Source organism: Lemur catta, chromosome 10, assembly GCF_020740605.2.
Source record: "Lemur catta isolate mLemCat1 chromosome 10, mLemCat1.pri, whole genome shotgun sequence".
Classification (NCBI taxonomy): Eukaryota; Metazoa; Chordata; class Mammalia; order Primates; family Lemuridae; genus Lemur; species Lemur catta.
Window position 1 is genome coordinate 12,064,851 of NC_059137.1, and position 27,939 is coordinate 12,092,789.

A 27,939-nucleotide genomic window follows, 5' to 3' on the forward strand; every position below is an offset into this window, starting at 1 on the left:
CTAGCTCTGCCACTGACAAGCTGAGTAACTGTGGACATTAACTTCCTCTCTGAACTGCAAGAAAACTGTCTAGTGAAGCATTTAAGAGAACAGTCTCTGAAGCCAGACTGTCAGGGTTTGAGGTCCAGATCTACCATTTCTTGGCTATGTGGCCCTGGGCAAGTAATTTTACCTCTTTGCCTCAGCTTTCCCATCTGCCAAATGTGTATAATACCATTTACCTAATTGGACTGTTGTGAGGATTAAACAAGCTAATAAATGTGCTGGTACATGGTGATGTGCTCGATAAGTATTATGTTATTATTTCATCAATTGTCAAATGAGGGAGACAAAGATGCTACCTTTCCTCTACAGTGTTATGAGCAAATGAGATCTTTGCATATGTAGGTAGTGGACTATTTTAAGTTGTCTGTGACATTGGTAATAAAAATAATGGTGATGCTTCCTACTGGGAGAAAGTATAGCACAGTGGCTACAAGCCCAGGCTGTGGAGAAAGAATGCCTGTTCTTTCACTTATTAACTGTGTGACATTAGATACAAAGAACCCCATTCCTCTGTGACTTAGTTTCTTTGCCTATAAAATAGGGATAACAACATACTGACCTCAAAAGATTGTTATGAATATATTATCTAATACATAAATAGCACCTGGGACAGCAGTGGGCACACAGTGAGTGCTCACATTCATTGACTCCATAAACACTGATTGCATTATTGCATGCTTACTATGTGCTAGGCCCTGTTCCAGGGGTTAGGAATATAGCAATGAACAAAACTGACAAAGCTCTTCCTCTCTCTTCCCGAAATGTTCATATTCTAGGGAAGGAGAGAGAGAGGTAGTAATCAAGTAAGTAGATAAAATGACACATAGTGCTATGAAGAAAATAAAGCAAGAGAAGGAGATAAGGAGGGACTTCATTATTATCATGATAAGAGCCAATTTATATTTGTCTAGTCATCTGACCCCAGTGTCATCTGCTCTCCTTCAATAATAATAACTAACAGGTGCAGGGCCCTTTCCATGTGCCAGGCTTTGAACTGATATACTCCCCATGCATTAGCTCAGTGAATCTTCACAGCACTCCTATGACATTAGTGGTAGTATCACCTGGATTTTACAGATTAGAAACGCGGAGTTTCATAACCTGCCAAAGGTTATACCCCAAGTTCCTGGGAGACCTGGGATTTGACTCCAGTGTAGTCCTACTCCTGAATTCCAGGCCTTCTGCTATACTTCCTCCCTTGTTGGTGCTAGACAAATCTAGCAGCTATACTAAGAATAGCATTGTTCTTACATTAACACCTGCTTAGATATATAATTCATTGCTACTGTTTCAGCTCCCCTACACATCCAAGAGCAGTGGGGAGAAAGGAGAAAGGGAATCTATGGAGGAATGCAATGGAATAGTGATCTGACCTGTGACAGGCAATTGCTAGGTACCGTAAATAGGTGCTTGACGTAAGAGCGAAGAACAGTGGAGGGGCAGGAGAGGTCCTTTTGTGTGCAATGTTTGGATAAGTGTTGATGGCAACTTTCTCTTCAGCCCATGCTCAGCTCTGGATTCCTAATTACACATCTTTGTGTGTTTCAGTCAGCATGTCTGTGCTGGGAGGGAGCCTCCATTCCACACACTTGGGATCTGCAACAGCAAGAGGCACTCCTAAAAAGCCACAGGCTAGGTGAGAAGCAACACTGAACAGGAGAAGACGGGCAATGCAAAAACTGTATGGAGGCTCACCTGGGGCTGGAAGGTAGAAAGAAACAGCACTAAAACTAATCCAGGAGAATGACTGGCCCTGTAAAAGCAGCAATGGCAAGCAGACAGTGGGAAGAAAAGGGCTGAAAAAGCAGCTGCAGTTGCTCAAATGCAGTTTGTGGCTGCCCCAGCTCAACTCAGGTCATTAGGCATTCATCTCTGAGTTGTTTTCCTTTCAAGATCCCTAAAGGTCTGTATGTGTGTGAGTCGTGTAAGAAAAGGGTATTACCGATATTTCCTGGAATGTGAAAATTATGCACACTACCCTGTAACAAGATCCACAAGGCAATATAGCAGCTGGCACAGGAGGCCAGAGAACTGAAAGGAAGTAGGTTCTATGTCAGCAGCCCAAGGAGCAATGTGATAATACAGCAAGAATATGGGCTTTGGAAGCAGATGGATTCAAGCTTAAATAATGGCTCCTCCACTTACTAATCTGTGACCCTGAGCAAGTTACTTAAACTGCTGATCCCCAGTTTCCTCATCTGTATTAAACTATCTCAAAAGGGTATTTCTAGTCAGACAAAGAAAAAACAAGACAAAACAAAACAATGAGATCACCACAAAAAAATGTACACAGTAACTCTTGCAACACAACAACAAAAAAACAAACAACCCAATTAAAAATGGGCAAAGGACTGAAATAGACATTTTTCTAAAGAACATATACAAATGCTCAAGAAGCACATCAAACGATGCTCTATATCATTAGTCATGAGGAAAGTGCAAATCAAAACCATAATAAGATACTATTTCACATCTACTAGGATGGTAATAATAATAATAATAATGATAAATAAAAATAAGTGTTGGTGAAGAGATGGAGGAATTCATATTATTGCTGGTGGGAATGTAAAATGTGCGGTCCCTGTAGAAAAGTTGGGAAGTTCCTCAAAAAATTAAACATAGAGTTACCATGTGACCCAGTAATTCTACTCCTAGATTTACATCTTAGGAGAAAATTAAAAGTATGTCCACATAAAAACTTATACAGTAATGTTCATAGTTGCATTATTCACAATAGCCAAAAAGCAGAAACAATTTAAATGTCCATCAACTGAGGGACAGATAAATAAAATGTAGTATATCCACACAATGGAATATTATTTGGCAATAAAAAAGAATGAGGTGTTGACACATGCTACAATGTAGATGAACCTTAAAAACACTATGCTAAGTAAAAGAAGCCAGTCACAAAAGACCTCATATTGTGTGATTCCATTTATATGAAATGTTCAAACCAGGAAACCTATAGAGACAGAAAAGTAGATTAGTGGTTGCCTAGGGCAATCCTTTGCATAAGGTTTTAGGAGGCAAGTGAGGAGTGACTGCTAGTGGGTACAGGGTTTCCTTGTGGGGTGATGGGGAAAATGTCCTAAAATTGTGGTTATAACTGGTTGCACACCTCTACAAATATACAGTACTAAAAAACACTGAGTTATACATTTTTCAATGGGTGAATTATATCTCAATGAAGCTGGTGAAAATGCCATCCACCTACCCAGTTCTCATCGTTGAACAGGACTTACCCCGCGGTAGAAAGCTTAATGACAGGCAGCATCCCTCATGGCAGTGAGGATAATGTGCCCCCATAACAGTTAACAATCACTATGCAGAAAAGGTCGCAGGAATGCTCAGCAATGATGGCTAACTTGATAATGACAATTTAAAAAATAACATTAACTCTCATTTACTGAATTTCTTTTCTTTCTTCACTGGTGTCAGATCTGCACAGCAGGTTAAAGGCTCTTCCTGTCTACTCCTGCTGCCTCTTCCCTTTACCTTTCACAGGAGTTTCTCCCAGTACATCTTCATAAAAGTAAACATTGCTATTGTCTCATTTTACAGATGAGGAAACCAAGGCTCAGGGCTCCAAGAGTAGAAATAACTAGCCTAATGGCACATAACTCTTTTTACAGTTTTCTTTCAGGGTTTTTCTGACTATAACCTTGGCTCCTTTAGCTATTAATCCTGGCTCTCCCTGGCTACACACAGCCACCCCTCTGCATTTAATGCAGCCTGGGGACCATCCTACCATCCCTTACCCAGCTTGCTCTCTCCCTGGAAAAACCTGGCCATCATGCATGAGAAACTGCACATCAGCATATGACAGGGAAAAAACACTTGAGAAAGAGAATTTAGGCTGGGGGAACTGTAACTCAGCACTTTTTATTGTTATCTGGGAAACTGCCTGGTCTGATGCTAAGTAGAATTCTCCTTCCTATCACCTCAGAACAAAGTCTGGGTGAAGGAGCCCAGTCCAGGCATAAGGTCTATCATCCCCAACAATGCCCAGAGGAAAAGAGGGAGCTGATGATGGCAATTAACCAAACATCATGAGGTCCTGGGAAAGAGTTCAGTAGGCTAAGGGTACCAAGGACAGCCAAGGCCCCTCACCTTTGTCAGGAACATAAAGCAAATCTCACACTTACAGGCAGGACTAGTCACTGGATTTTCTTATTTGGGATACACCTTCCAGGAGGTCTTGTTCACCATAATTCACATTCAAAGAACAAACCAAATGCTTATTAACAATCAGACTACAGTATTCCTGAGCAACTTAAATTCCAAGATAATTAAAACATAATGACTCAACTCCTCCCACCTCTAAAAATGGAGGGAAAGATAGGAAAAAAAATGAACATGGGGCTGGGGAAGGGGGTTAGTGGGGAAGAGAGGGAAGGAGAGCTTTAAAGACTGAAAGAGAAATCAGCCAACAGAAATAAAATATTATTAGTTTTACTCCCAACTAATCAGAAAAAAGGATGTTTCCAAGAACTTCTTAACCAGGGGGAATTAGATTTAAAAAATACTATAAGATAAAGGAATTAAAATTTATTAAGTACCTATGATATGTCAGGTCTCACACTATGAGCATTACATATCATATCCTATTATTCCTCAAAACCATAAAAATTATTCCCATTACATATAAGGAAGCTGAAGCTTCAAAAAATTAAGCAACTTGCCCAAGATCACTGCAGTGGGCATTGGAGGTATGATGCTCAGATCACCCCCTAGAGGAACCTGCTTCGAGGGGCACAGATGCCTGACAGTTTCCAGCTCCCACACCTTCAGATCCACTGTGACATTCGTGCTGAGGTCACGCCGAGGCCAAATTCCCTGTGCTGCTCCCAGCCAAGAACCATGCATGGCAGAGGTACTAGAGCCAGGCCGCTATGCCCAAATGGGACCCCTATGGGGGCAGTCTTTGCTCACGAACACCCCCAGAGCTGCACTGCAGTGTCAGTCTCCTCCCGGGCAATCCTCCTCCTTTCCCTTCTCCACCAGTGTCACACCTGCACCCTGTCTACTTCTGCTCCCTCTTCCCTTTGTCTTTTGAACACCTCCTGCAATACATTTCTTGCACATCTAATTCTGCTCTGGCCTCTGCTTCTCAGAGGACCAAAACTGACAAACCCAGAGAATGACAGAACAGGGATTTGAACCCAGATCTGTCTAACTCCAAAGCCCTTGTGTTTTCCTTTATAGCACAGAGATGGATTGATTTATAAATAAATCAGGTTGCTAAGTCCAACGATCAAGTCTCAGATCTTACCTTCCTTGACCCATCAGCAGGACCCAGCAGAGCTGATCATTCCCTCCTCTTTGAGCCACTCTCCTCACTTGGTTTCTAGGACCACCCCCCTCCACCACCAACTCTCCTAGTTCTCCTCCTACCTCCCTGGCCACTTGTTCTCAGTATCCTTCACTGGTTCCTCCTCATCTCCCTGACCCTAAACCTTGAAGTGAAGTGTTCAAAGCTCAGTCCCCAAACCTCTTCTCTTTATATCTACATTTAATTGCTAAAGTAATCTCATCTAATTTCATGACCTCCCAAATTTCTCTCTCTAGCCCATGCCTGTCCTCTTTACACATTCATATACCCAACAGTCTATCTGACCTCTCCACTTAGATGCCCAGCAGCATCTCAAAATAAATATGGACAAAACCCGCTCTTCCCTTACACCCACCCTGTCCTCCCACAGTCTACCCTATCTCAGTAAATGGTGACTTCATACTTATAGTTGCTCAGGCCAAAAACCTTGGAATCATCCTTGAGTCCTCTCTTTCTAAATCCATATGCAATCCATCAGCAAACCCTAGCAGCTTTTCCTTTAAAACTTATCCAGAATTCAATCATTTATCACTAACTCACCATTACAACACTAATCCAGGCCACCATCACCTCTTGCCTAGATTACTGCAGTAGCTCCTAACTGGTCCCCTGCTCTCACCCTTACCTCCCTATAGTATAATTCTCAACATAGCAGCCAGAATGATCCTTTCAAAACCTAAGTTGTATCACCTGCCCTGCTTAAAACCCTCTAATGACTTCCTATTCCATTCCAGGTAGAAGCCAAAATCCTTGTAACAGTCTTTAAGACCCTACATGATTTGGCCTCCCCACTGCACTCAGACCTCATCTTCTACCTCTCTTGCCTCACGTATCTGCTACAGTCACACAAACCCTTGTGCTGTTCCCTGAACATCCCAAGCAGACTCCCACCTCAGGGCCTTTGCTTCCTCTTGCCTTGGTGCTAGATACAGGTGTGATTTGCTCCCTCACATCCTTCAGTACTCTGCTCAAATATGACCTTCCGCTGAACCCTTCGTGAACACTCTACTTCGAATTGCACCACCACTACCACCCCCTTCCATGGCATCCTTCATTTCCTTTCACTGACATTTTTCTCCACAGAGAGATGAACTAGTTAAATGAACTTCAGCAAGTTATTTAATCTCTCTTAGGCTTATTTTGCTCATGTATTAATATAAAAAAAAGGGAATAATAGAATGAAATGAGGGTCCAGAATACAGTTTGCACTCAGTAAACAGTCACTTTGCTTAATATTATTATTGCCATGTAGTGAGCCAGGGAAGGCATTCAAATACAGATAGGGTTTCCTAAAAGAGTGATGTCAAGTTTGGGTCTGAGGACCAACGGAAGGGTCACTTGAATATGTTGCAGATGGTTGTCTGGTCCTGAAATATCCAGGTCCCTAAGAAGCTCAGCGCTGTTACAAACAAGCACTCAGACAATCAAGCCGCAATAGTGACACCAAAGTCCCCCCCCACCACTTCCCACTCCCAGCAGAACAGGAAGTAAGGCTTTAGAAGGTCATTATAACATGGTTAGTAAAAGAGAAAAATTAAAATCAAGATATTTGACATTTGGGAACTAGTTAATGCTATGTGTAAAATGCAAACACTACATAGCCTTTAAAAAGGGTGAGGAAGAAGTCTCATCAAAGAGAGCAATGATACATTGTTAAGTTTAAAAAAAACGTGTATAGAACAGTATGTATAGTATAATCTCATATCATTTACAAGAAAAATGAAGGAGATGTAGACATATCTTGACTTTGCATAGAAAAAATGTATTTTTTGGTTTTTTTTGAAGTGGGGTCTTGCTTTGTTACCCAGGCTGGAGTGCAGTGGCACAATCATAACTCACTGGAGCCTCAAACTCCTGGGCTCACAGGATCCTCCTGCCTCAGCTTCCCAAGTGGCTGGGACTATAGGCGTGCACCTAGCTAATTATTTTCATTTTTTGTAGAGACAGGGTCTCACTATGTTGCCCAGGTTTGTCTTGAACTCCTGGCCTCAAGCAATCCTCCCATTTCAGCCTCCCAAAGTGCTGGGATTACAGGTGTGAGCCACTGCATCTGGCAGAAAAAAAATCCAAAAAATCAAGGTACTAAAAGTGGTTCTCTATGGAGAACAGGACAGAGGCATTTTAATATTTTATTTAATTCTATTTAAAATAAAACCAATGCAGACATTGATGAAAGAAGAGGACAACCAAGAAGAGAGGCAACCTCATTGGGGGATGAGTCAATCATATGTACTATTATCTCTTAGGTGAATTCATAATTTCCTTGTAGCATTTATTTAAAGTCAGACATAAACTCTGCGATCTCAAACCAAACCAGCCCTATTCTAATTGGTATGGTTTTCCAATTGATATTTGGTAAAACAGTGAGTAAGGGAATGTGTGTTTGTTTAGTTGTTGGTTTGTTTGTTTGAGGCAAATGATGATGTGAATAAGGTGGAGGCAGAAATCTGGTCTGATCAAAATGAATTTCTGCTCAAAACTTTTCAGGGCCTCTGATTTAGATGTGATAGACTAATATCCAAATACAGTTTCTATTGGGAGATAACAATAGGAAGAAAGGGAGTAACAAAGACCCCAATTCTTACCTTGCTTCTGCCACTTACTAGCTATCTGATATTGAGCATTAACTTCTGTGACCTTCAGCTCTCTCATCAGTGAAAGGAGCCTAACAAGACTCCTTCATCCTATAGTGCTATTATGAGAATTTGGGAAAAGTCTGTAAAGCATTCAGCTCAGCACCTCCAGGCTCTTCACATCTAGTGTAGGTGCTTAATAAATGGTACCCAAAATGTGATTACATAAATAGGAAAAAAAAGCAGAAGAAACTATTCCAGTAAACTTCGATTAATAGGAATGTTCAAGGAATCCATCCAGTTGACTGACTTATTTAAATAAAAGAACACTGGAAAGGAGGAAACAAAAGCTATATACATTGTCAGTGGGGAAAGATATAACCCAGAGCCTCAAAAACTTGCACACAACCACATAGAGCTGATTCTCAGAGGCTGTAAAAAGGACTTGGTGATAAAGACCACTCAGGCTCCAAGTCTGACCTGTTACTGATTTAGGATTTACCTTCTACCTACTTCTCAAAAAGATCAGAGGCAGATTATAGTAAGAGTCACATACTCAGTAGACTCATTTAAATAAGAATATAAGAATCAGAGACGTGTAATGAGGGTGAGGTAGTAACCGCAACTGAAAATAAAACTTCTGGGCATCCAGTGTTAAGGCAAAAAAGCAAATTTGCAGACTATCATTAGGCAGAGGAAGAATCATGATCAATCAGGAAAGGCAACTTTTCCTAGAACTAAACTTGAAATTTTATAATCAGAAACTGATCCTAGGAATGTATGTTTCTTATTCTCCCTCCCCCAAAACAAGCTTTGCTGTGTTAGCTTCCTCCTCACAGCTTTGCCAATTACCAACTGTGTGACCCTGAGCCAATGCCTTACCTCTCTGAATCTCAGTTTTCTCATCCCTAAAAGGGAATGATGCTACTACCTATTTGTGAAAGGGAATGAAGGAAATAGCAACATTTGCTAGCATTAATTGGATACTTACTAAGCAGCAAAAGCCTCACGTACATTATCTTGCTGAAATCTCCCAATATAAGGCAAGTCTTGTAAATTATTAATATCATTTCATAAATGCACTATGAAGATTTGGAGAGGCACAGACAGTTGCCATTGTCACACAAGCTAAAGAGAAGAGCTGGAACTCAATTTCATGCTTACGTGATACCCAGGCAAAACTGAACCATTATACTTTCCCGCTTTCCCTGTATATATCAGGCACCCCACCGTTCCTGGTACAGAGTAGGTGCTCAACATATTAGTTCCCTTGCTCACTCATTCCTTTTCTCCTAAAATTATATGTATACAAAGCTAAAAGTTCACTGAAATAGTATTAGTACCTTATATTTATATATTCAATAGTTGCTTTACGGAAATCATACTATTTAATCTATTTTCTGCTTATTCACTAAATCTCTGCCTATCATTATGCACTATTTCACCTATTTTACAAATAAGGAACTATAAGGCAGCAAGCAGCTAGGACGATGAGCCCAAAGTCATATGGAAGTCACTGCCAAAACCAAATAAAAACCTCAGCTTTCTTACTTCTAAATCAACCTTTATCCTCTCACATGACACAGCCTCCATAATAAAGAACAGATCATTCATTTTTTATCTGGAAAACTACCAAACATATAATTCAGAAAGGGGCCTCACTGACCCTACCACCTTGTCAAAGGGAAGAAAGTATATAAAAAATGAGGTTTGCAGGAGCAGACGGTTTTGGTCCATCAACTTTTTCTTAGATTACACCCATTAACCAAGCTAAAATAATGTAAAAATAATGTAACAGATCCGCATGTCTTTGGAAATTCAAGTTAAATTCACCGATCCTTCAAACTCACACATGTTGCACTAAAGGTGATTGTTAACTCCTCTGGGGTTGCAGCAGTGTGCATTATGTCAACCAGATCTTTTAAAGAAAAATATGTTACAAAATTGGTCCAAAATAAGAATCCAAATCAGCAACGAGCATTTAGCAGCACAAATTCATAGACCCACAGAATTCTGGAGCTTCAGAAGGGGCCTGGCAGGCCTCTTCATCTGGTAAATGAGGAAACCAAGGCTCAGGGAGGTTAAGTGGCTTGCCCAAGGTTTCACAGATAAGAGAGCAAGAACTAGAAAATAAACCTGCCGACTACTATCTATTATACTTATAAATCTTGCTTCCAGTGTTCATGAGTACACTTAGCACTTTCCAGAATTACTTATCTACACAGAGAGTACAGAAGAAAAGTAACAGAAAAACTCCTAGAATTCAAATCCTGACTGCCATTTACTGGCCATATGATCTTGGCCAAGACATTTTTCTCCTGGTATTATTAAGAATTTATCTTGAGGCCAGATGCAGTGGCTCACACCTGTAATCCTAACACTTGGGGAAGCCATGGTGGCAGGATTGCTTGAGGCCAGGAGTTCAAGACCTGCCTGAGCAAGAGTGAAAATAGAAAAATTAGCCAGGCATGGTGGCACACGCCTGTAGTCCCAGCCACTGATAATCTCTGTAATTCAGGTTTTTCGTCTATAAACTGAGGTTTACATAGTAAGTTTCACAAGTAAGATGGAAGCAATATGAACAAGAGGCCTGCACATAGCCTGTAAGCTCCATGAAGGCCAACATCAGGTCTGCACATTCCCAGCACAGAGCCTGGCACATATACATTCTCAGAAAATTCACTGAGCAAATCAATGAACTTACCAAGCAAACAGCTATCGGACTTGAACTCAGTCTATCTGGTTCTTAAACACTAGTTTATATTGTTCCCAATTCATAAGATTCCAAAGTGCAGTGTTAATGCAACCTTACACAGTACTGAGCACACAATGGAATAAGACAACCATTTTCTGGCCTAAAGGCAGGAAAAAGTTCAGTGGGGAAAGTTCCTGGACTCTCAGTGTTGAGATTAATACATTGTGTTAGCATTGGCACACTGTAAAGCTTTGGAATCAACTAAACCTGGGTTTAGGTCCCAGCTTCAGCACAAGCTGTGTGGCTTCAGAAATATTACTTTACCTCTCTGAGCCTGAATTTCCACACCCGGAAAAAACCCTATTTTATAAGGATTGTATCACAAATGAGGAAATATATGTAAAAGAATGCAGAATGGGCCGGGCGCGGTGGCTCACGCCTGTAATCCTAGCTCTGGGAGGCCGAGGCGGGTGGATCGCTCGAGGTCAGGAGTTCGAGACCAGCCTGAGCAAGAGTGAGACCCCGTCTCTACCAAAAATAGAAAGAAATTATCTGGCCAACTAAAAATATATATACAAAAAAATTAGCCGGGCATGGTGGCTCATGCCTGTAGTCCCAGCTACTCGGGAGGCTGAGGCAGTAGGATCGCTTAAGCCCGGGAGTCTGAGGTTGCTGTGAGCTAGGCTGATGCCACGGCACTCACTCTAGCCCGGGCAACAAAGTGAGACTCTGTCTCAAAAAAAAAAAAAAAAAAAAAAAAAAGAATGCAGAATGATGTGCAGCACAAAAAGACACTCCGTTTCCCTTCTAGTTATCTGGAAGCTTCATTCATTCATTCATTTCACTTAGGTCTTTGCTTAAATGTCACTTCCTTCCAGAAGCTCCCTGTCTATAATAAAGCCCCCAAATCTCTCTTTCTCCTATCTTGCTTATTTTTCTTCACTGTCCTTATCATCACTTGATGTTACATTATGTATTTATTTTTCTATTTACTGTACCTACTGAATTATCAGGTAGGCCCCAGGGGACAGGGACTTTTTATTGGTTGTTCATTTTGTTTACTGCTATATCCCAACAATTAAGAAAGTAACTTACATGTAGTTAGTGCTTATAAATATTTGTTGAAAGACTGACCAAATTAATTCAACACTTATTTGAGCCTTGCTGTATGTGAGGCACTGTGTAGCATCTATTCTACGCTATGGAATCTGAGAAGATTTATGTCTCACCTGGACTGTTGCAGTTGCCTCCTGTTCTCTTTGTGTCCATTTTGTCCCCCTATATTCTATTTGTTAATCAGCAGCCACAGAGGTCCTCACAAAGTCAACATCGGATCAGGTCATTTCCCTGCTTAAATCCCTCCAATGGCTTCCCATTACAATTGGAATGAAGTCCAGACTCCTTACTATGCCCTATAAAGCCTAAACCATCAGCCTATGGGGTAGTCCAACCTCCTTTCCTACTACTCTCTCCCTGTGTTTTTGACACATTGGTTTTTCTCTTTCTCAAACATGCCAAGGTCTTTTCTCTTTTTTTTTTTAATTGACAAATGAACATATATTTTTATTTATTTAAAATTTTAAGTTCTAGAGCCAGGTGTGGTGGCTCATGCCTGTAGTCCCATCTACTTGGGAGGCTGAGGCAGGAGAATCCCTTCAGCCCAGGAGTTTGAAGCTGTAGTGAGCTATGATTGGGCCACTGAACTCCAGCCTGTGTGACAGAGCAAGACCTCATTTCTAAAAAAAAAAACCACCAAAATACTTTAAGTTCTATATATTTAATTAACAATATTCTGTCGTCTAAAATTCCTCAACAGCAAGGATTAATGTAAAGATAGCTACTCAAGGAATATGAGTGAGAGATTACAAGTGTCAAGGTCTTTTCTGACTCGAAGCCTTTGTGCTTGCTATTCCCTATGCCTGAAATGCCCCTAGGCTGGCTCTTCCTCATCATTTAGCTCTCAGCAAAAATGTTACCTCCTTAGAGTCCTCCTGGCTAAAGCTGTCCCTGCCACCATCACCCTCATTCAAGTCAGTCTCTTTTGGATCCCATTGCCTTTTATTTCCTTACAGTATTTCATTATCTGAGTGACTTTATTTAATTTGTTCAATTTTCCCAACCAGAATGTAAACTACAAGAGGACAAGGAAATTCTCAAACTTACTGCTGCATACTCCACATCTAGTACCTAATACGCACTCAATAAGTATTTCTGAATCAATAAACTAGATCTCAAAAGATGTTTATCAGGATTAAAGGTACAGATAAGGTACCCTATCACCCTAACAGCATAGTAGGGTGTTGGTTTCCATCCAAGGACAACCACTCCATTTCATCAAAATGTGAATTTCAGCCAAACTTACTTGGGAATGGGTACCCGAATTAGAGTCCCTTCCACTTCTGGGTTCAGATTCATTCCACTTTCTCTTATAGCCTTGATAGCTGCAGCTGTACACTGAAAACCAGATCAAAAGGTAAACAGAATTAGTAAATAATTATTACCAGATGCAAGCCCTCTGTCGATAACTGGCAACCCATCTTGGCAGAACATGGAAACATTTAGTTCTGTTACCAGTAAGATCAGGAAGTTACATTGGTGTAGAGTGCTTTGATCAAGCTGAATAGCAAACTATGTCCACTCCTGGTACCAGTGTATTGCAGGAGGAAAAAAAGAAAGAGAAGAAAAACTAAAAAGAAAACAGCTCTGCTTCTTTGAAAAGATTTCAAGGGTTTGAGGCAACACAGATCAAAACCACAATAAATCCTCAAGGGAGGGGGGCTGGTCTCTGCAAAGAGTGGTGTAAAGACAGATGAAAGATTTCATATGTTAAAAAATTCCAGTTGACGTTTTACACTCAAAATATACCAGTGCCGATTTGGAATGAGTAAATAAATTTAACTCATTCACATCTACACTCCCACCAAATTCACTCATGTTTTGGAATGAGCAATGAATCTCTGCTGGTGTATGTTCAGGAGAGGGAGTATGGTATAGTAGTTAAAAGCATGGGCTTTGAAGTCAGAAAGATCTCAGTTCAAATCCCAGCTCTGATAACCACGTGACCCTGGGCAATATACTTGACCTCTCCCAGCCTCCATTTCAAAACCTGACACCACGTGGTATCCAGACCTCACAGAGGTAGTGAATTAACATAAGCAATGCATCTCCTCTGTGCCTGGCACACTGTAACACCCAGCTGAGAACAGTTATTGTGTAAACATATTATATACATTTATTATATAAAGGTAAGAATACATAAAACCCTCAAACAAGGTAGAGTTGATGTCATCATTTAGCTGAAATACTGCTTTCCTGTCCAACATCCTTCAGGGGCTTCTCTGACAGGTCTGCTCACTAATATGCCAGTTGACATACTGGTACACTGATTTCCCAAAGTGCCTCACCTCATACTCAAATTAACATCGTAACAACACCTGGTATGTAATCCCAAAGGATAAGAAGAAAGCAGTGTGGAAGACAGATACATTTATTGGCATGACAATGTGGAATTCATGAAAACAAAGACTGACATTTTCAAAAGAATTTTTAGGTTTGACTGAGCCAATTCATGGGATAGGCCAATTCTTGGCCTTGAGTTCCTCCCTAGACTTCCTGATTTAAATGAATGGTGATTGATACACACCTATTTCACTTTTTCCCAGTGGTGGGATGGAAGGATTGCCTGAGGCCAGGAGTTCAAGACCAGCCTGGGCAACCTAGCAAGATTCATCTCTACAAAAAATAGAAAAATTAGCCAGGTATGGTGGCACATGCCTATAGTCCTAGCTAGTCAGCAGGCTGAGTCGGGAGGATTGTTTGAGCCCAGGAGTTCAAGGCTGAGGTGAGCTATGATCATGCCTGTGAATAGCCACCGTACTCCAGCCTGAGTGGGACCCTCTCTCTAAAAAAAATTTTTTTTAATGACTTTAATTCTACATCTATATGAGGTATTACTGTAAGGTTAAAAAGACAAACCAGAACTTCCACATACAGATGAATAATCAATACTCTTGGGAGGCTGTACACAGAATCTAACAGTGAGGCTGTCGCTGAACACATTGACTGCCACACAAAAAAAATCAGAAATTTTCCCTTGGGGCCACAGTGTTTTTTTTCGAAAATAGAATAAAAACTTCTGAGACCAGCCTGAGCAAGAGTGAGACCCCGTCTCTACTAAAAATAGAAAGAAATGATCTGGCCAACTAAAAATATATATACAAAAAATTAGCCGGGTATGGTGGCGCATGCCTGTAGTCCCAGCTACTTCGGAGGCTGAGGCAGTAGGATTGCTTAAGCCCAGGAGTTTGGGGTTGCTGTGAGCTAGGCTGATGCCACGGCACTCACTCCAATCCAGGCAACAGAGTGAGACTCTGTCTCAAAAAAAATAAATAAATAAATAAAATAAAATAAAATAAAAACTTCAAGTGTAATTTAAAGGTAAACATAAATAGAAAAACGAAATTTGTTGACCCTGTATTCATTTAATCCCATGTTTTTAGAACTGTCAATATTAACTGTAACAATAAGAACATGAACAAATAAGATTTTACATATGCTTCATGTGGCCCTGGGGTCAAAACTACAGTGAGTTAAACATAACTCTCATGGCAGTTAATGTGTTAAAATAGTAAATTCTTAAAATGGTACCTCTGACCACAGATTATCAGAGCTTGAAAGGATGTGGGACCCAAGCACAGCTCCTTCATTATGTCAACAGGGACTTTTAGGATAACGTCACATCCCTAAGCATAGACATGCTCTTCCCTAACAGTCCAAGAGAGATGGTGTGAGTACCCCAACCATCATACTTCCAGTTACTGGCAGAGTTAAGAGAAGACTGAATGGAGATTCAGTCCCATGATGTTACTTTGTCTATATTTTTTCCAGATCCCTGAACTCAATAAATTCAGTAATTGTGACACAGGGTATTTAATTTTTTTTAAATAGCCAAAAATAATTTGGAATTAGGTCTGGTGTATAAAGGGTATAGCCAAGGTAAATAAAAGAGCTGGATAAAGAAATGAAATTGATTTTCCTTTGCAAAAGAACTGCCATCTTACCTAATAAAATGCAGATTTCTAAAGTTAACAATGAAAGAAGAATCTCCACCTTGAAGGGGTAGTCTAATCTCAAATCTCCTAATCCTCTTCCACAGCTTCTCACTGATAATCACTACTAAACACTCCATCACCACCATCTCCCTTTCACAGTCAGGCACGTATTTCCATACAACCTTCTCCTGGAGGCACAAGAGCACCACTACTGACACCACCAAGTTGGGCAGGAACTATGTCTCAATATTGACATCTTCCCGGTACAAGGCAGAGCGCCAGGTACATAGCAAGTACTCACTAAAAGCTTGCAGAACGAATATATTAATGATCAGGTTCAGATCTATTAGAAAAACTCATCTCCTTTACCTCACGTATATAACCCCTCAAAATCTTATTTTAACTTTTTTGTCTTCTCATATGCAGAAAAAATGTGAATCAATCAATGTTTTACTTCTCAAAGAAACCTACTGAGAGAGGTAGCTCTAAGATATCCTAGATGTGTATTTGCTTTGACATGGAAGAACACAGAACCTCAAGGAATTAGTCATCTTCCCAACATGAGGTCTGAACTATTCATGGTTCAGACAAAAAGGGCATACATTCCTACAGAATTTCCATCTCTTACCTTAGGCTTTATCCCCTCACAGAAGGGATACTCAATAATATCCCAAGGCAAACAGACTGCTCTCAAACGACAGCATTGACCAACTGGTTGTGGCTGCTCAGAGTAGTGTGCAGAGAAAGAGCATAGACCCCATCTCGGGTCAGGCAGGAAAGAGTGTTGTGATCAATTAGCAATATCTGCCATTCCTATTCTTAAGCTAATCTATGCTAAAAAAAAAAAAAAAAAAGATAAAACTTTTGTACACAGGTGAACAAATCCTTGAAAATTTGGATTCAAGTCAACTCTGTTAGTGCCGTATCAATTACTGACCTTCCATTTTCTTTGTATCTCAATGAATCCCTAGAATGTAAGGTGTTCGGAAACAGAAACCTAGTCTATCTTAATCACCAATGAATTCCCAGCACCTCAAATACAAACTAATAATTTGCAGGGACTCAAACAATATGTGTTGAGTTAATGAATGAATGGTTAAAGGAACATAGGCTTTCATGTCAAACGGAGCCAAGATTTGCACACAGCTCTATAACAACAGTGTGAACCTTGGGGAGATATTTTACTTTTCTGAGCCTCAGTTTCCTCATCTATAAAATGGAATAAATAATGCCTAATTTTACAGAGTACCTGTGTTGATCATATGAAACAAAACATGAGAAAGTGACTGGCAACACAGTAGACACTCAATATATGTCAGCTCTCCTCCCTCCACAAGAGCAATAATGGAGCCTGCAGAGTTTTGTTTTTTTCATTTGCCTTGTTTTGTTCAAATCATGCTGTGGTTTTTATTCCTTCTTTTCTTTCCCATCATTAACTCTAGCTGCAGGCAAGTTTATGGAAGGCAGCAACCGTGTGTATCATTTATCAAGCAGGACACATGTTAAACAAATGCAACACAGTTTTCTGTCTTCAATGCATTTGAAAAGATTATGCATGTAAATCTGCATCGTGTCACTACAGCATGACACAGAAAGGACTCAGATTTAGTAAGAAAGCCAACTGTATGTGAAACATAAAAGAATTACATAAACACAGAGAAGCTTAGCATTTTGAAGCTATGAACCTGGGTACTCTATAGACAGATTCTAAGCTGGAGGAAGGAAATACTTAGTTAGAGCTATTTGTTTAATGTATACACTCAATGAAATAGAGGAATTCAAAAGACAATGTAACTCACACTTCCTCACTCTGTCTCTATAAATAAATGAACCTATACTGAGATGCCTGTAAAGGATTTTTTAAGACTCATGAAATTTCAACTTGGAGAAATGGCAAAGATGCTTTGGTTGAAAAATGAAGACATACTCTAACTTCCTAAGAAAAAATTAAGCTGTTAATATGTCCTCCTGCCTCATAAGATGCTCTGGTAGCCAATCAGGTGCTTCTTCTGTGAATGCCATTTGCTATTTAATAACCGAAGTGGCTGGCTCTAAAAAGCAATCTGCCTGATGAGGTCTTCAAGCTGTGTAATTAGGAGGCTATTCCCTAAATTGGCCTGCAGTGCCTAGATGAACAAGGCAGAGAGGCCGCAGTGGTTCAGAGGGGGCCCACAAAGAGAAAGAGGTGACAGTTCCCTTTTCATCCATTTCTCTGCTCCTCAGTAACATGGAATGAGTGACTCCCTTTTATCAACCTAATGACAAATATTTATCCATTCGAGAAAAATTTACTGAGTTGCTTCCATGTGCCAGGCACTGTGTTTGGTGCTGGATACAGTGAACAAGTTAGACATGATCCCTACATTCCAAGCTTACAATCTAGTAAAAGTGAAATTGAAAATAACATATAAATAAATGTATAACTATTAATAGTAATAAGTGTAATAAACAAAAAGAATTCTCCTGTATAAGAGAGCTTAAGGTGGAGAAATTAGATGGACTAGATTAGGGAAGGCTTCCCTGAGAAAGTGACATTTAAGTGGTGATCAGAAATACAGGTAGCAAACAGCCATTCAAGAGTGTTCTGAGCAACTGGAACAATAAATGTGGAGGCCCTGAAGATGCAAAGGGCTTGGTGTGTCTGAGGAGCTGAAGGGCCAGCATGGTTAGAGCAGTGTAGAAGGATGACAGAGGCACAAGACTGGAAAGACTGGAGAGACAGGTAGAGGCCAGATCATGCAGAGCCTTCTAGGCCACAGTAAAGATTTTAGATTACTTGAAGCCACTGACAAATCTAAAGCCGATCATTATATGAGCCAGTATGTATTTTCAAAAACTGGCTGCAGTATGGAGAATGGAGTGGCACAGTTGTGCCTGGCATATTAGCTATCTGATTTGAAAGAGTTTGTTCAAAGCAAGGGCTTCCCCTTCTCCTATCTCTAGCCTAGTTTGTCAAATCCAGCAGGTCTAAATTTGGTTTATGTTTCTGGGATAGAACTACTTAGAACAATCAGAACAGGAAGATTCCTTCACCTCATGTTAGCAGATAAGGAAACAGAGACCCAGAGAAGCAACTTGCTCAAGGTCACACAGCTAATTGGCTGTAGAGATGGGACCATTCCAGTTCCTCTAGGACTCCCATCCAGGCCAATTCCTAGTGGACCAATAAGGACAAGCCCAATTATTATATCTTCCTCAACTAGACTTAAAATCATAAAGCCTCAAGGTTGCAACAACCTAATGCAACCTACCTTCCAGTCTTGGAAGCACCGTGCTCCATGCAATACTCTACAATGGCCAGTCTAGTTTAAAAAAAATTCGGGGGGGGGGGGGAGGGGTCTGCTCCAAATACTAATACAGAGGTCACAAATTGGCGACCCTGAAGCCATATCTGGCCCATTAATATGTTTTATTTGTCTCACAGTCTTTAAAAAAAGTGAATTAGTCATCAACATTTAAAGAACAAAGACCTCACATAAAAATTTGGGTCACTGTCTTCTTCTGGAAATAAAAATTGTTTAACCGCAGGTAACACTGATTACCAGGCTCACATTTATGCCTGGCAATGATCAGCAGGAGCTGGGCAGAGGCACCCCCCTCAGAGAGGGTACAGGCTCTCCAGTGTACCAGAGCCCTCCCACGTTGGCCAAGCAAAAATCACTGCATCTCCATCACTGTTTTCTTAGATGGGGCCTGTTTCGGTATTCAAATCACTTGCCTAGCTTCTCTAGGATCTAAGTTTAACAGAAAAAGAATTTAGAAACACAAAGAAAGTTTTTCCTCATCCTTAAGTTCCCTTTATTATGTCTTCTCTCTTGTTTCATTCCAAGCTGAAGGAAACACTTCTACCTCACCTGACCCAGCCTCCACCATTCCAAAAGAGATCATGGAAAGGAATTTTAGCAAGGCCACCTTACCTCTGGGAAGCTGGCCATATTCACCAAAATCAGTTGTGGCGACTTCATGGAGATCTGGCTTATCTGGTTTAAAGCAAGCTTCCCATCAGCAGTTACCACAGCAATATGATCAAGGGACCCTAAAAGAAAAACAGTTTTAGAATTCCAAAGGACCTTAGTAGCCCCACATCTAAGTCCTAGCTAACTCAGACTCAACAAACATTTAAGGACCCCTTATCTATGTGACAAAGCTGTTCAAGGGTCTTTCATAGGAGCAGCAGTGTCATGTGTTTGTAAGAGCTTAAAATGCTGACAGAGCTAGGCTGGAATTCTTACCAGCAACTAGGGTGGCTAGCCATCCTGGTTCGGCTGGACCTGAGGGTTTTAAGGGATTTCCTGTGACACAGGACTTTTAAAGCTAAAACTGGAAAGAGTTGATTACCCTCAGCAGCAACTTTGCCACTTACTAACTATGAAACCTTGGGCAAGTTACTTATCTTCCCTGTGCCTTGGTTTCCAACTCAGTCAAAAAATAACTACTTTAGAGGTAAAGTAAGGACTGTAGCTAAAGGACTATAACTAAATATAATCAACTAAGTATACAATAGATACCAAAAAATATTTAAAATGGTACCTCTTATTATCCCTTTTAGTTATTACAACTACCCTATAACATTGTATCACTACCTCCACTTTACAGATGAGAGAGTAAGACTTGGGAAGGATAAATGGGCCAAGATCGTAGAGCTAACAAAATGAAAGAAGAGCCCAGACCCAAACTCAGGTGTGCTTAATTCTGATTTCAATCAAGGCTCTTTCCTTTATACAAGTGGAACTCAAATCTGGCTGTATATCAGACTCCTCAGGGAGTTTTTCAAATTAGATTCCTGGGCCCCACCCCAGAGATCCTGATTCTATAGAGGCTTGGAATCCCGTGATTTGAGGGAGGCCTGTAATTTTTTTTTCTCTCACTAGTTTCACCACATGATTCTGACACACAGCCAGATTTGGAGCCTTTTGGTGCATAGATCCCCTTCAGAAACATGCTCATTTAAAACAAAACATAACTATTAACATTTCGTTGTTATCTTGGATCTGATCTTTATCCATATCTGAATTGTGGAAAATCCTGTGCAAAAAATTTTCAGAAACCAAAGGAGGCAAGCAATAAACCTACAGGTACAAATGGAAAGGGGGCATTATTCAAACTCCCTAATTTCCTATGCAAATGTGAACTAGAGGAAAAACCTTACCATTCACAGTAGGAACCACTCAAGGATGGCTCATTCTGAGACACAAAAAGAAAGGGGGGAAAAGGAGTCTTAAACAAATTGGAGTTATCCTGGCAATATGCTGTTAGAACAATGCAGTACCATACTATGGCCCAAAGATCTGATTTGAAGTACTCAAATTCAACGTCATCTCAAGACAGAAGGTCACTGAAACCACTGGCCTCAACCTGGCAAAGTCCAGGAGGTGTAATAGTAAAAGTTATTCTGAGAGTCAATGACCTGAGTTCAAACATCAACTCTGCCACTTCTAGATTGTGTAACCCTAGGCAGACCCCTTCAACTTTCTGGGCCTCTGTTTCCTGACCTCTAAATGAGGCATAAAATTGTACTTATCTCATAGAGTTTTTATGAGATTAAATGAAAGAGTGCATAAAAAGCACTTATGACAGTATCCCAATAAACACTATTATTACTTCTTGACATTTGCCTGTATTTTAACCAAACTAAAACAATTTCTCTAATACACTCTATTATTTCTTAACTCAGGACACTTGCATAATTCTCCTTCTACTGAGAACACTTTTCTCTGCTCAGATAACTCCTGCTCATTCTTTAACACTCAGCATCTAATCTCATAAATCTCCTAGGCTGGATTACAAGACCCCCTTGTGAGCCCCCAAGCATCCTATGCACACTTCTACAATAATGATGATAGCCCGTATTTACTGAACGCTTCCTATGAGCAAGACATCATGTTAAATGCTTTCTATAATTCATTTCCATTATCACAATAACCCCATGAGATAGTTATTATTACTTCCACCACTCTATAGATGAGGAAACTGAGTCAGAGAAAGTAACTTGCCAAATGAACCTATCTAAGTAATCAACACAAAAAAAGTGCTCAATAATGCTCTGATGAATGTATGCATGGACAGATAAAAGGCAAAGAGGATAAGAATGAACAAATAAACCTGTATCTAGGCAACTGTTAAAAGATGTCAACTATCTCGAAGATAGAAACTGCTCATAGAGAGATGGAAGTGTAAGGGGAAAAGTGCCTGCTGATTCAGACAGTAATGAAAGATGATATGGAAGAATCTGGCAAAAAATACTAAGTTTAGCCTTTTTCACTCAGTCTCTTCACAGCCCCAAGTTCTACATAGAACTTTAAACAAACATAATCCTGAAGGGAAAGAGGCAAAGAGGAAATGCCAACAGGAGGCCTTTTGAAAATGGATCTTAATTCGGCCTTCCTGATTTGCCATAAAATCCTTTGCCACAGAAGCCCCAACACAGGCTTTTCAGTACGCAATTGTGGTGGTTCCCATTCCCTAAATCCATATCGACATAATGCATCAAATCCTTTTCCCTCAATCTGTCCCCAGCGAGAATCTCCCTCAGCCTCATTCCTGCCCCTCATTTTCTCAGAGGTTAACATTTAACAAATTACACTCCCAACCTCTTTCCAGGCCCATCATCTTTTTAAGTTCAACAAGAGTGGAGCTTGCTGGCTAATTTTAAGTATCACATTTCTCCCTGAGCTCCTCTCAAACTGCTCTCTGGTTTCGGCTGCAGAATGTTAACAGGCCAGAAAGCACAGGGGAGACAGAGCACTTTATCAGTTTCATACCTAAAATAATAAGCAAGTTTAAAATAAACAGCTGAGAGAGATTGAATGGCACGCTCTACTGTCAGCAAAGGCAGAAATGCCCCAGTCCAAAAGTTGACAAATGATGGGAATAGTCCTCTAGTTTCACACTGGATCTCATCTCTGAGCTATGTTTCTGATAGTGTTTATAAATGGAGCTGTATATTTTTCACTTGGTTTTCTTAAGAATGAGTTCATGAAATATTTCTAGTTTCCCTATGAACTACTTCAATCAAGATGTAAGTGGGAGCAGCCCAAGCTCCCACAGATACCTTCAGAGGAGGTCCCAGGCTCGACTCTAGGATGATGACAATTTGCAAAAAGGCCAAATTAACAGCAATTGGATTTTTCCTGCCTACTTGCACCATCAGCTGACAACTCACTTCTCCATCACATCTGCAAATAGTTCTCCTAGACAGTTCTGACATTTCCCACTTAGAAAAGCCACTTTCAGGGAGTTATTAACCCAAATGGAATCTTCCTGGTCAAGCTCAGGGTTATAGTAATGGTTCAGGTGGACAGCTTTGCAGCCAGTTGGTTCCCAAGAAGGGATAAGAACTGCCGAATAATACCAACTGGAAAAATCAGACCAAAGATGTCAGTTACTGTGTGACCAAATACTTAAGATGTTTTTATGGTAAAATACAAATATATAAAATATAGTGATAATAAAACTCCCATTTTTTTGAGAGTATATCTCCATGAGAGCAAAAACTATGCCAATTTTTGTTCACTACTGTTAATATGTCCTGGCACACTGCTTAGTTCTTAGCAGACAAATACTTGCTGAATGGATCAATAAATGTAGCGTTAGCTATGTGCCATACACTGTGCTATAACCATTACATATGTTACCTTATTTATTTTAATACCCACCCCAAAGGAATAAGGTAGGAATCAAACAAGGAAACTGAGGACCAGAAAAGTAAAGTAGCTGCCTATGGTCACCAGTTAGTAAGTGACAAAGCCGGGACTAAAACTCAATTCTGCCAAAACCATGCTCTTTCCACTACACCCCTCCCCAAAACATTGGTTCAGTCACTAACCTGGTGAGGTCCTTATGTTGAGAGTCTTATTGAAATTATCCTTGAGTACTTCCGTTACAGACTTCATTTCTTCATCTACTTCATCCAAGTTGATTATATCCTCAACCAAGGCAGTGTTAATATTCACTCTGGCTTGGGACTGTCCTTTCCCCTTGGCTAGAAAGTCAACATTCAGTAAATAGGAGAATAGCCATAAGCAATTGGTTAAAAAGTTCATACTGTATACCAGGAAAAATTTCAAATGCTGTAAATCATTATCACTGCCCTAAAAAGGAGCCTGTATTTATTCTCAACTAGGTACTCAGTACTGTGCTAAACACTTTCTCTGGTACTAGAAAGGGCACAGGCTTTATAGTCAGACACCCCAGTTTAAAAGCACTGGCTACAATGCATACTAGTTTGTGACATTAGACAAGTTATTCTACCTTTCTGAGCATCAGGTTCCCTACCTATAAAAGAAGAATAATATCTATATTGCAAGGTTGCTACAAGGATACAAAATAAGTCATTCAAACACCTAAAAGAGCAGTATCCATATGGAAGAGAACACATAAGTAATTAATTCCTTATTTTTCAAAAAAACAAACAGAAGATGAGAAAGGTAAAGTGACTTGCCTAATGTCACAGGTCAGGAAAGGGTGAAGTCAAGATTTGGTCCCACATCTGCCTAATTTTAAACCTATGAACTTTCCATTAGACCATCTCCACAAAATCTAACTGGAGAGAAAATACATTAATACATTTAAAAATGAATACTAGGGGCCAGGCATGGTGGCTAATGCCTGTAATCCTACCACTTTGTAAGGCTGAGGTGGGGGGATCACTTGAGGAGAGGAGTTTGAGACCAGCCTGATCAAGAGCGAGACCCCATCTCCACAAAACTAGAAAAATTAGCTAGGCATGGTAGCATGTGCCTGTAGTCCCAGTTACTTGGAAGGCTAAGATAGGAGGATCATTTGAGCCCAGGAGTTTGAGGTCGCAATGACCTATGATGGCACCACTGCACTCTAGCCTGGGTGACAGAGCCAGACCCTATCTCAAAAAAACAAAAACAAAACAAAAAAAAAATGAATACTAGGACAAGGATATGCACAGAATCTGATGACTGGTACAGAACAACAGTAGTTGAGAGACATTAAACACTACCAATGGTAATGACAATGGCTTATCTTTTAGAAAATCAACAGCATTGGGAGCTGAATAAAATTTGATTTTATGTCTAAACCATCATAGTGATCTTTCATATACATTCTATAATGTGTATATATACAGATCACTCCCATGAGTGATACAAATATTCTTGCATTTCTTAATAAGGGATGGGGAAGAAGAAAAAGAATTAAAATATTTAAATATTATCTTACTCTATGTATTCATTAAACATTCAACAAACATTTATTGTGATTCATTTGATAAATTTTATTAAACATCTACAATGAGCTCAATTTTCTGCTATTTGTGTAACATATTATAATTTGCAATGCAATTTCAAGTACATTCTTCTCCTTGATATTCTAGATAGCTCTCTGTGGCAAGAAGAATAGAAATTATTATTGTCCCCATTGTACACATGAGAAACGTGAGGCACAAGACATTTAACTGTTTTGCCCAAAGTAACCAAGGTAAGCAGCACCATGATTTTTTTAAAACATTTATTTGCTCGTGTCATTATTGTGCTTGAAACCTCACTGCTCCTAAGTTAACAAGCTAATGGCTTAGAATTTTTCAGAAATGAGGAAAGATATGGATCCTCGGATTCAGAAACACAAGTTTCAAACAGTATAGTAAAAGTAAATCCATACCTAGACATCTTGTGAATGCAGAAAACCAAGGACAACAAGATTTTGAAAAAAGCCAATGAGAAAAGACAAATTATCCCTAAAGGATCAAAACAAATTTCTTTCCAAGAGCAACAACAGAAGCCAGGAACAATGGAAATACTATCTTCAACTTTAGACTTTTTAAACCAAGTATGCATGTTAAAAATTTAAAGACATGCCCATCAACATTAGAATGGATAAACAGTATTTATGAATGAAATACTATGCAACCATGAGAAAGAATGATCTATTAATACCACTACACAGAAGAATTTAAACGAATCTCAGAAACATGATGTTACGAAGAGGCCAGACACAAGAATACAAGACTGTACAGTACAAAAGCCAGATATAAGAATATATACTGAACAGTAAAAAAAAAACAGAAAAAACTAATCCATGCCATTAGAAGTCAGAATAATAGTTACCTGCAAGGGATGGAGGGTAGCACTTAATAAAAGGAAGCATAAAGGGGACTGTTGACATGAATGTTCTGTTTTTTTATCTGAGTGCTAGTACACAATGATTTCAGTTTGTGAGAATCATTAAGCTGTACTCATAATTACACTTTCCTATAGTGTTTTTCTATTTCTATAAAAAGGTAAAAAGATAAATCAACGGTAACCATCAAAACAATAAGAAACAGAATGTGTATCTTCCAAATCAGCAGAAATGAAAAATGGGGAATAAACAAACTTGATTAGGCTAACAGAAAAGAAGAAAGCAGAAAAAAGGAAAAACAAATGAAGATAAAGTACAAAATAAATAACACAAATACTCAGGGAATACAATAAATACAAATGGACCAAAATGACTAGTCAAAAGTTAGAGATTCTCAATAAGATTTTTAAAAAATCTAGTCATATACATTATATAATATACAAGAGGTTTTAAAAATACATAAGATCACATAAAGTTTAATGTGTAAGAATGGGAAAATTATAATCCTAGCAAATACTAATCAAAAGAAGGCTAGTGTAGTCACATTATCATCAAACAAAAAAGATTTCTTTTTGAGACAGTCTGGCTCTGTTGCCTGGGCTAGAGTGCTGTGGTGTCAGCCTAGCTCACAGCAACCTCAAACTCCTGGACTCAAATGATCCTCCTATCTCAGCCTCTCAAGTAGCTGGGACTACAGGCGCACGCTACCATGCCTAACTAATTTTTCTATTTTTAATAGAGACAGGGTCTTGCTCTCGCTCAGGCTGGTCTCGAACTCCTGACCTCAAGCGATCCTCCCACCTTGGCCTCCCAGAGTGCTAGGATTACAGGTGTGAGCTACCACGCCTGGCCAAACAAAAAAGATTTTAAGAGAAAATGCACTCTTAGAAATCATGGGGACCACTTTAAAATGATAATAGAAACAATTCACTAGAAAGATACATAACAATTCTGAGCTTACATATATTCAATAAGATAGCCTCAAAAGTAACAGAATTAAAAGGAGAAATTGGCCGGGCATGGTGGCTCACAAACCTGTAATCATAGCACTTTGGGAGGGGAGGCTAAAGCAGAGGATCACTTGAGGCCAGGAATTTGAGACCAGATTGGGCAATATACCAAGACCCCCATCTCTACAAATTTTTATTTTAATTAGCTGGGCATGGTGGCACATGGCTATAGTCCCAGCTACTCAGAGGCTGAGATAGCAAGATTGCTTGAGCCCAGGAGTTTGAGGTTGCAGTGAGCTTTGATGACACCACTGCATTCTAGCTACAACAACAGAGTACAACCCATCTCAAAAAAAAAGAGAGAAACTGATAAATCTATAATCAAAATAGGAGATTTTAATAAATATTCCTTGATAACTGATAAATTGAGCAAATAAAAAAATAGAAAATTTGATCAATACAATTAGTCAACTTGATCTAATAAATATATACAGAACCACACACCCAACAATAAGAGAATACACATTACTCCGAAGCACACAGTTGAATCTTTATATGAAATTACCACATTCCATCCCACAAAGCAAATATCAACAAATATCAAAGAATCTATATCACACAGAATATGCTCTCTGACCACAGTGGGATTAAGCTAACCACAAAACCACCATATGCTTGAGAAACTTTAAACATTCCTAAATAATAAACAATCAACGAACTAAAGAGAAATGAAGAGAAATTTAAAAATGACCATCATAAAAATACCATATATAAAAAAAACATGCAGGAAGCACTTAAAGCTGTATTTAGACGGAAATTTATAGCCTTAAATGCTTAAAAGAAAGGAACAAAGCCTTATTCACAATAGCCAAGATATGGAAACAACCAAAGTGTCTGTGGATACTTAGGAAAATGGTTAATAATATTGTACTTGGGATTTTTGCTAAAAGAGATATTAGTTGCTCTTGCCACAAAAAAAAAAGAATAATTATATAAGATAATGGATGTTAATTTGCTTGACAGTAAGTAACCATTTCACTACTTGTATATTGAAACAAAATGTACACCTTAAACATATACAATGAAAAAAAAATTTTTCACCAGGGTAGAGTGCCATGGCATCAGCCTAGCTCACAGCAACCTCAAACTCCTGGGCTCAAGCAATCCTCTTGCCTCAGCCTCCCAAGTAGCTGGGACTATAGCTACA

General features: G+C 39.6%; 1 protein-coding gene across 1 annotated transcript in view; it reads right to left on the reverse strand.

Annotated features, from left to right (window-relative positions):
* Nucleotides 1–27,939, reverse strand: part of MRRF (mitochondrial ribosome recycling factor) — a 55,228-nt gene that overhangs the window by 18,283 nt on the left and 9,006 nt on the right. Inside the window, exons 3-5 of the mRNA XM_045563834.1 lie at nt 23,522–23,677; nt 19,614–19,732; nt 13,008–13,099 (exon numbers count right to left, since the gene is read on the reverse strand). Of these exons, the coding sequence (XP_045419790.1) occupies nt 13,008–13,099; nt 19,614–19,732; nt 23,522–23,677 (367 nt within the window). The remainder of the gene's footprint in view (nt 1–13,007; nt 13,100–19,613; nt 19,733–23,521; nt 23,678–27,939) is intronic.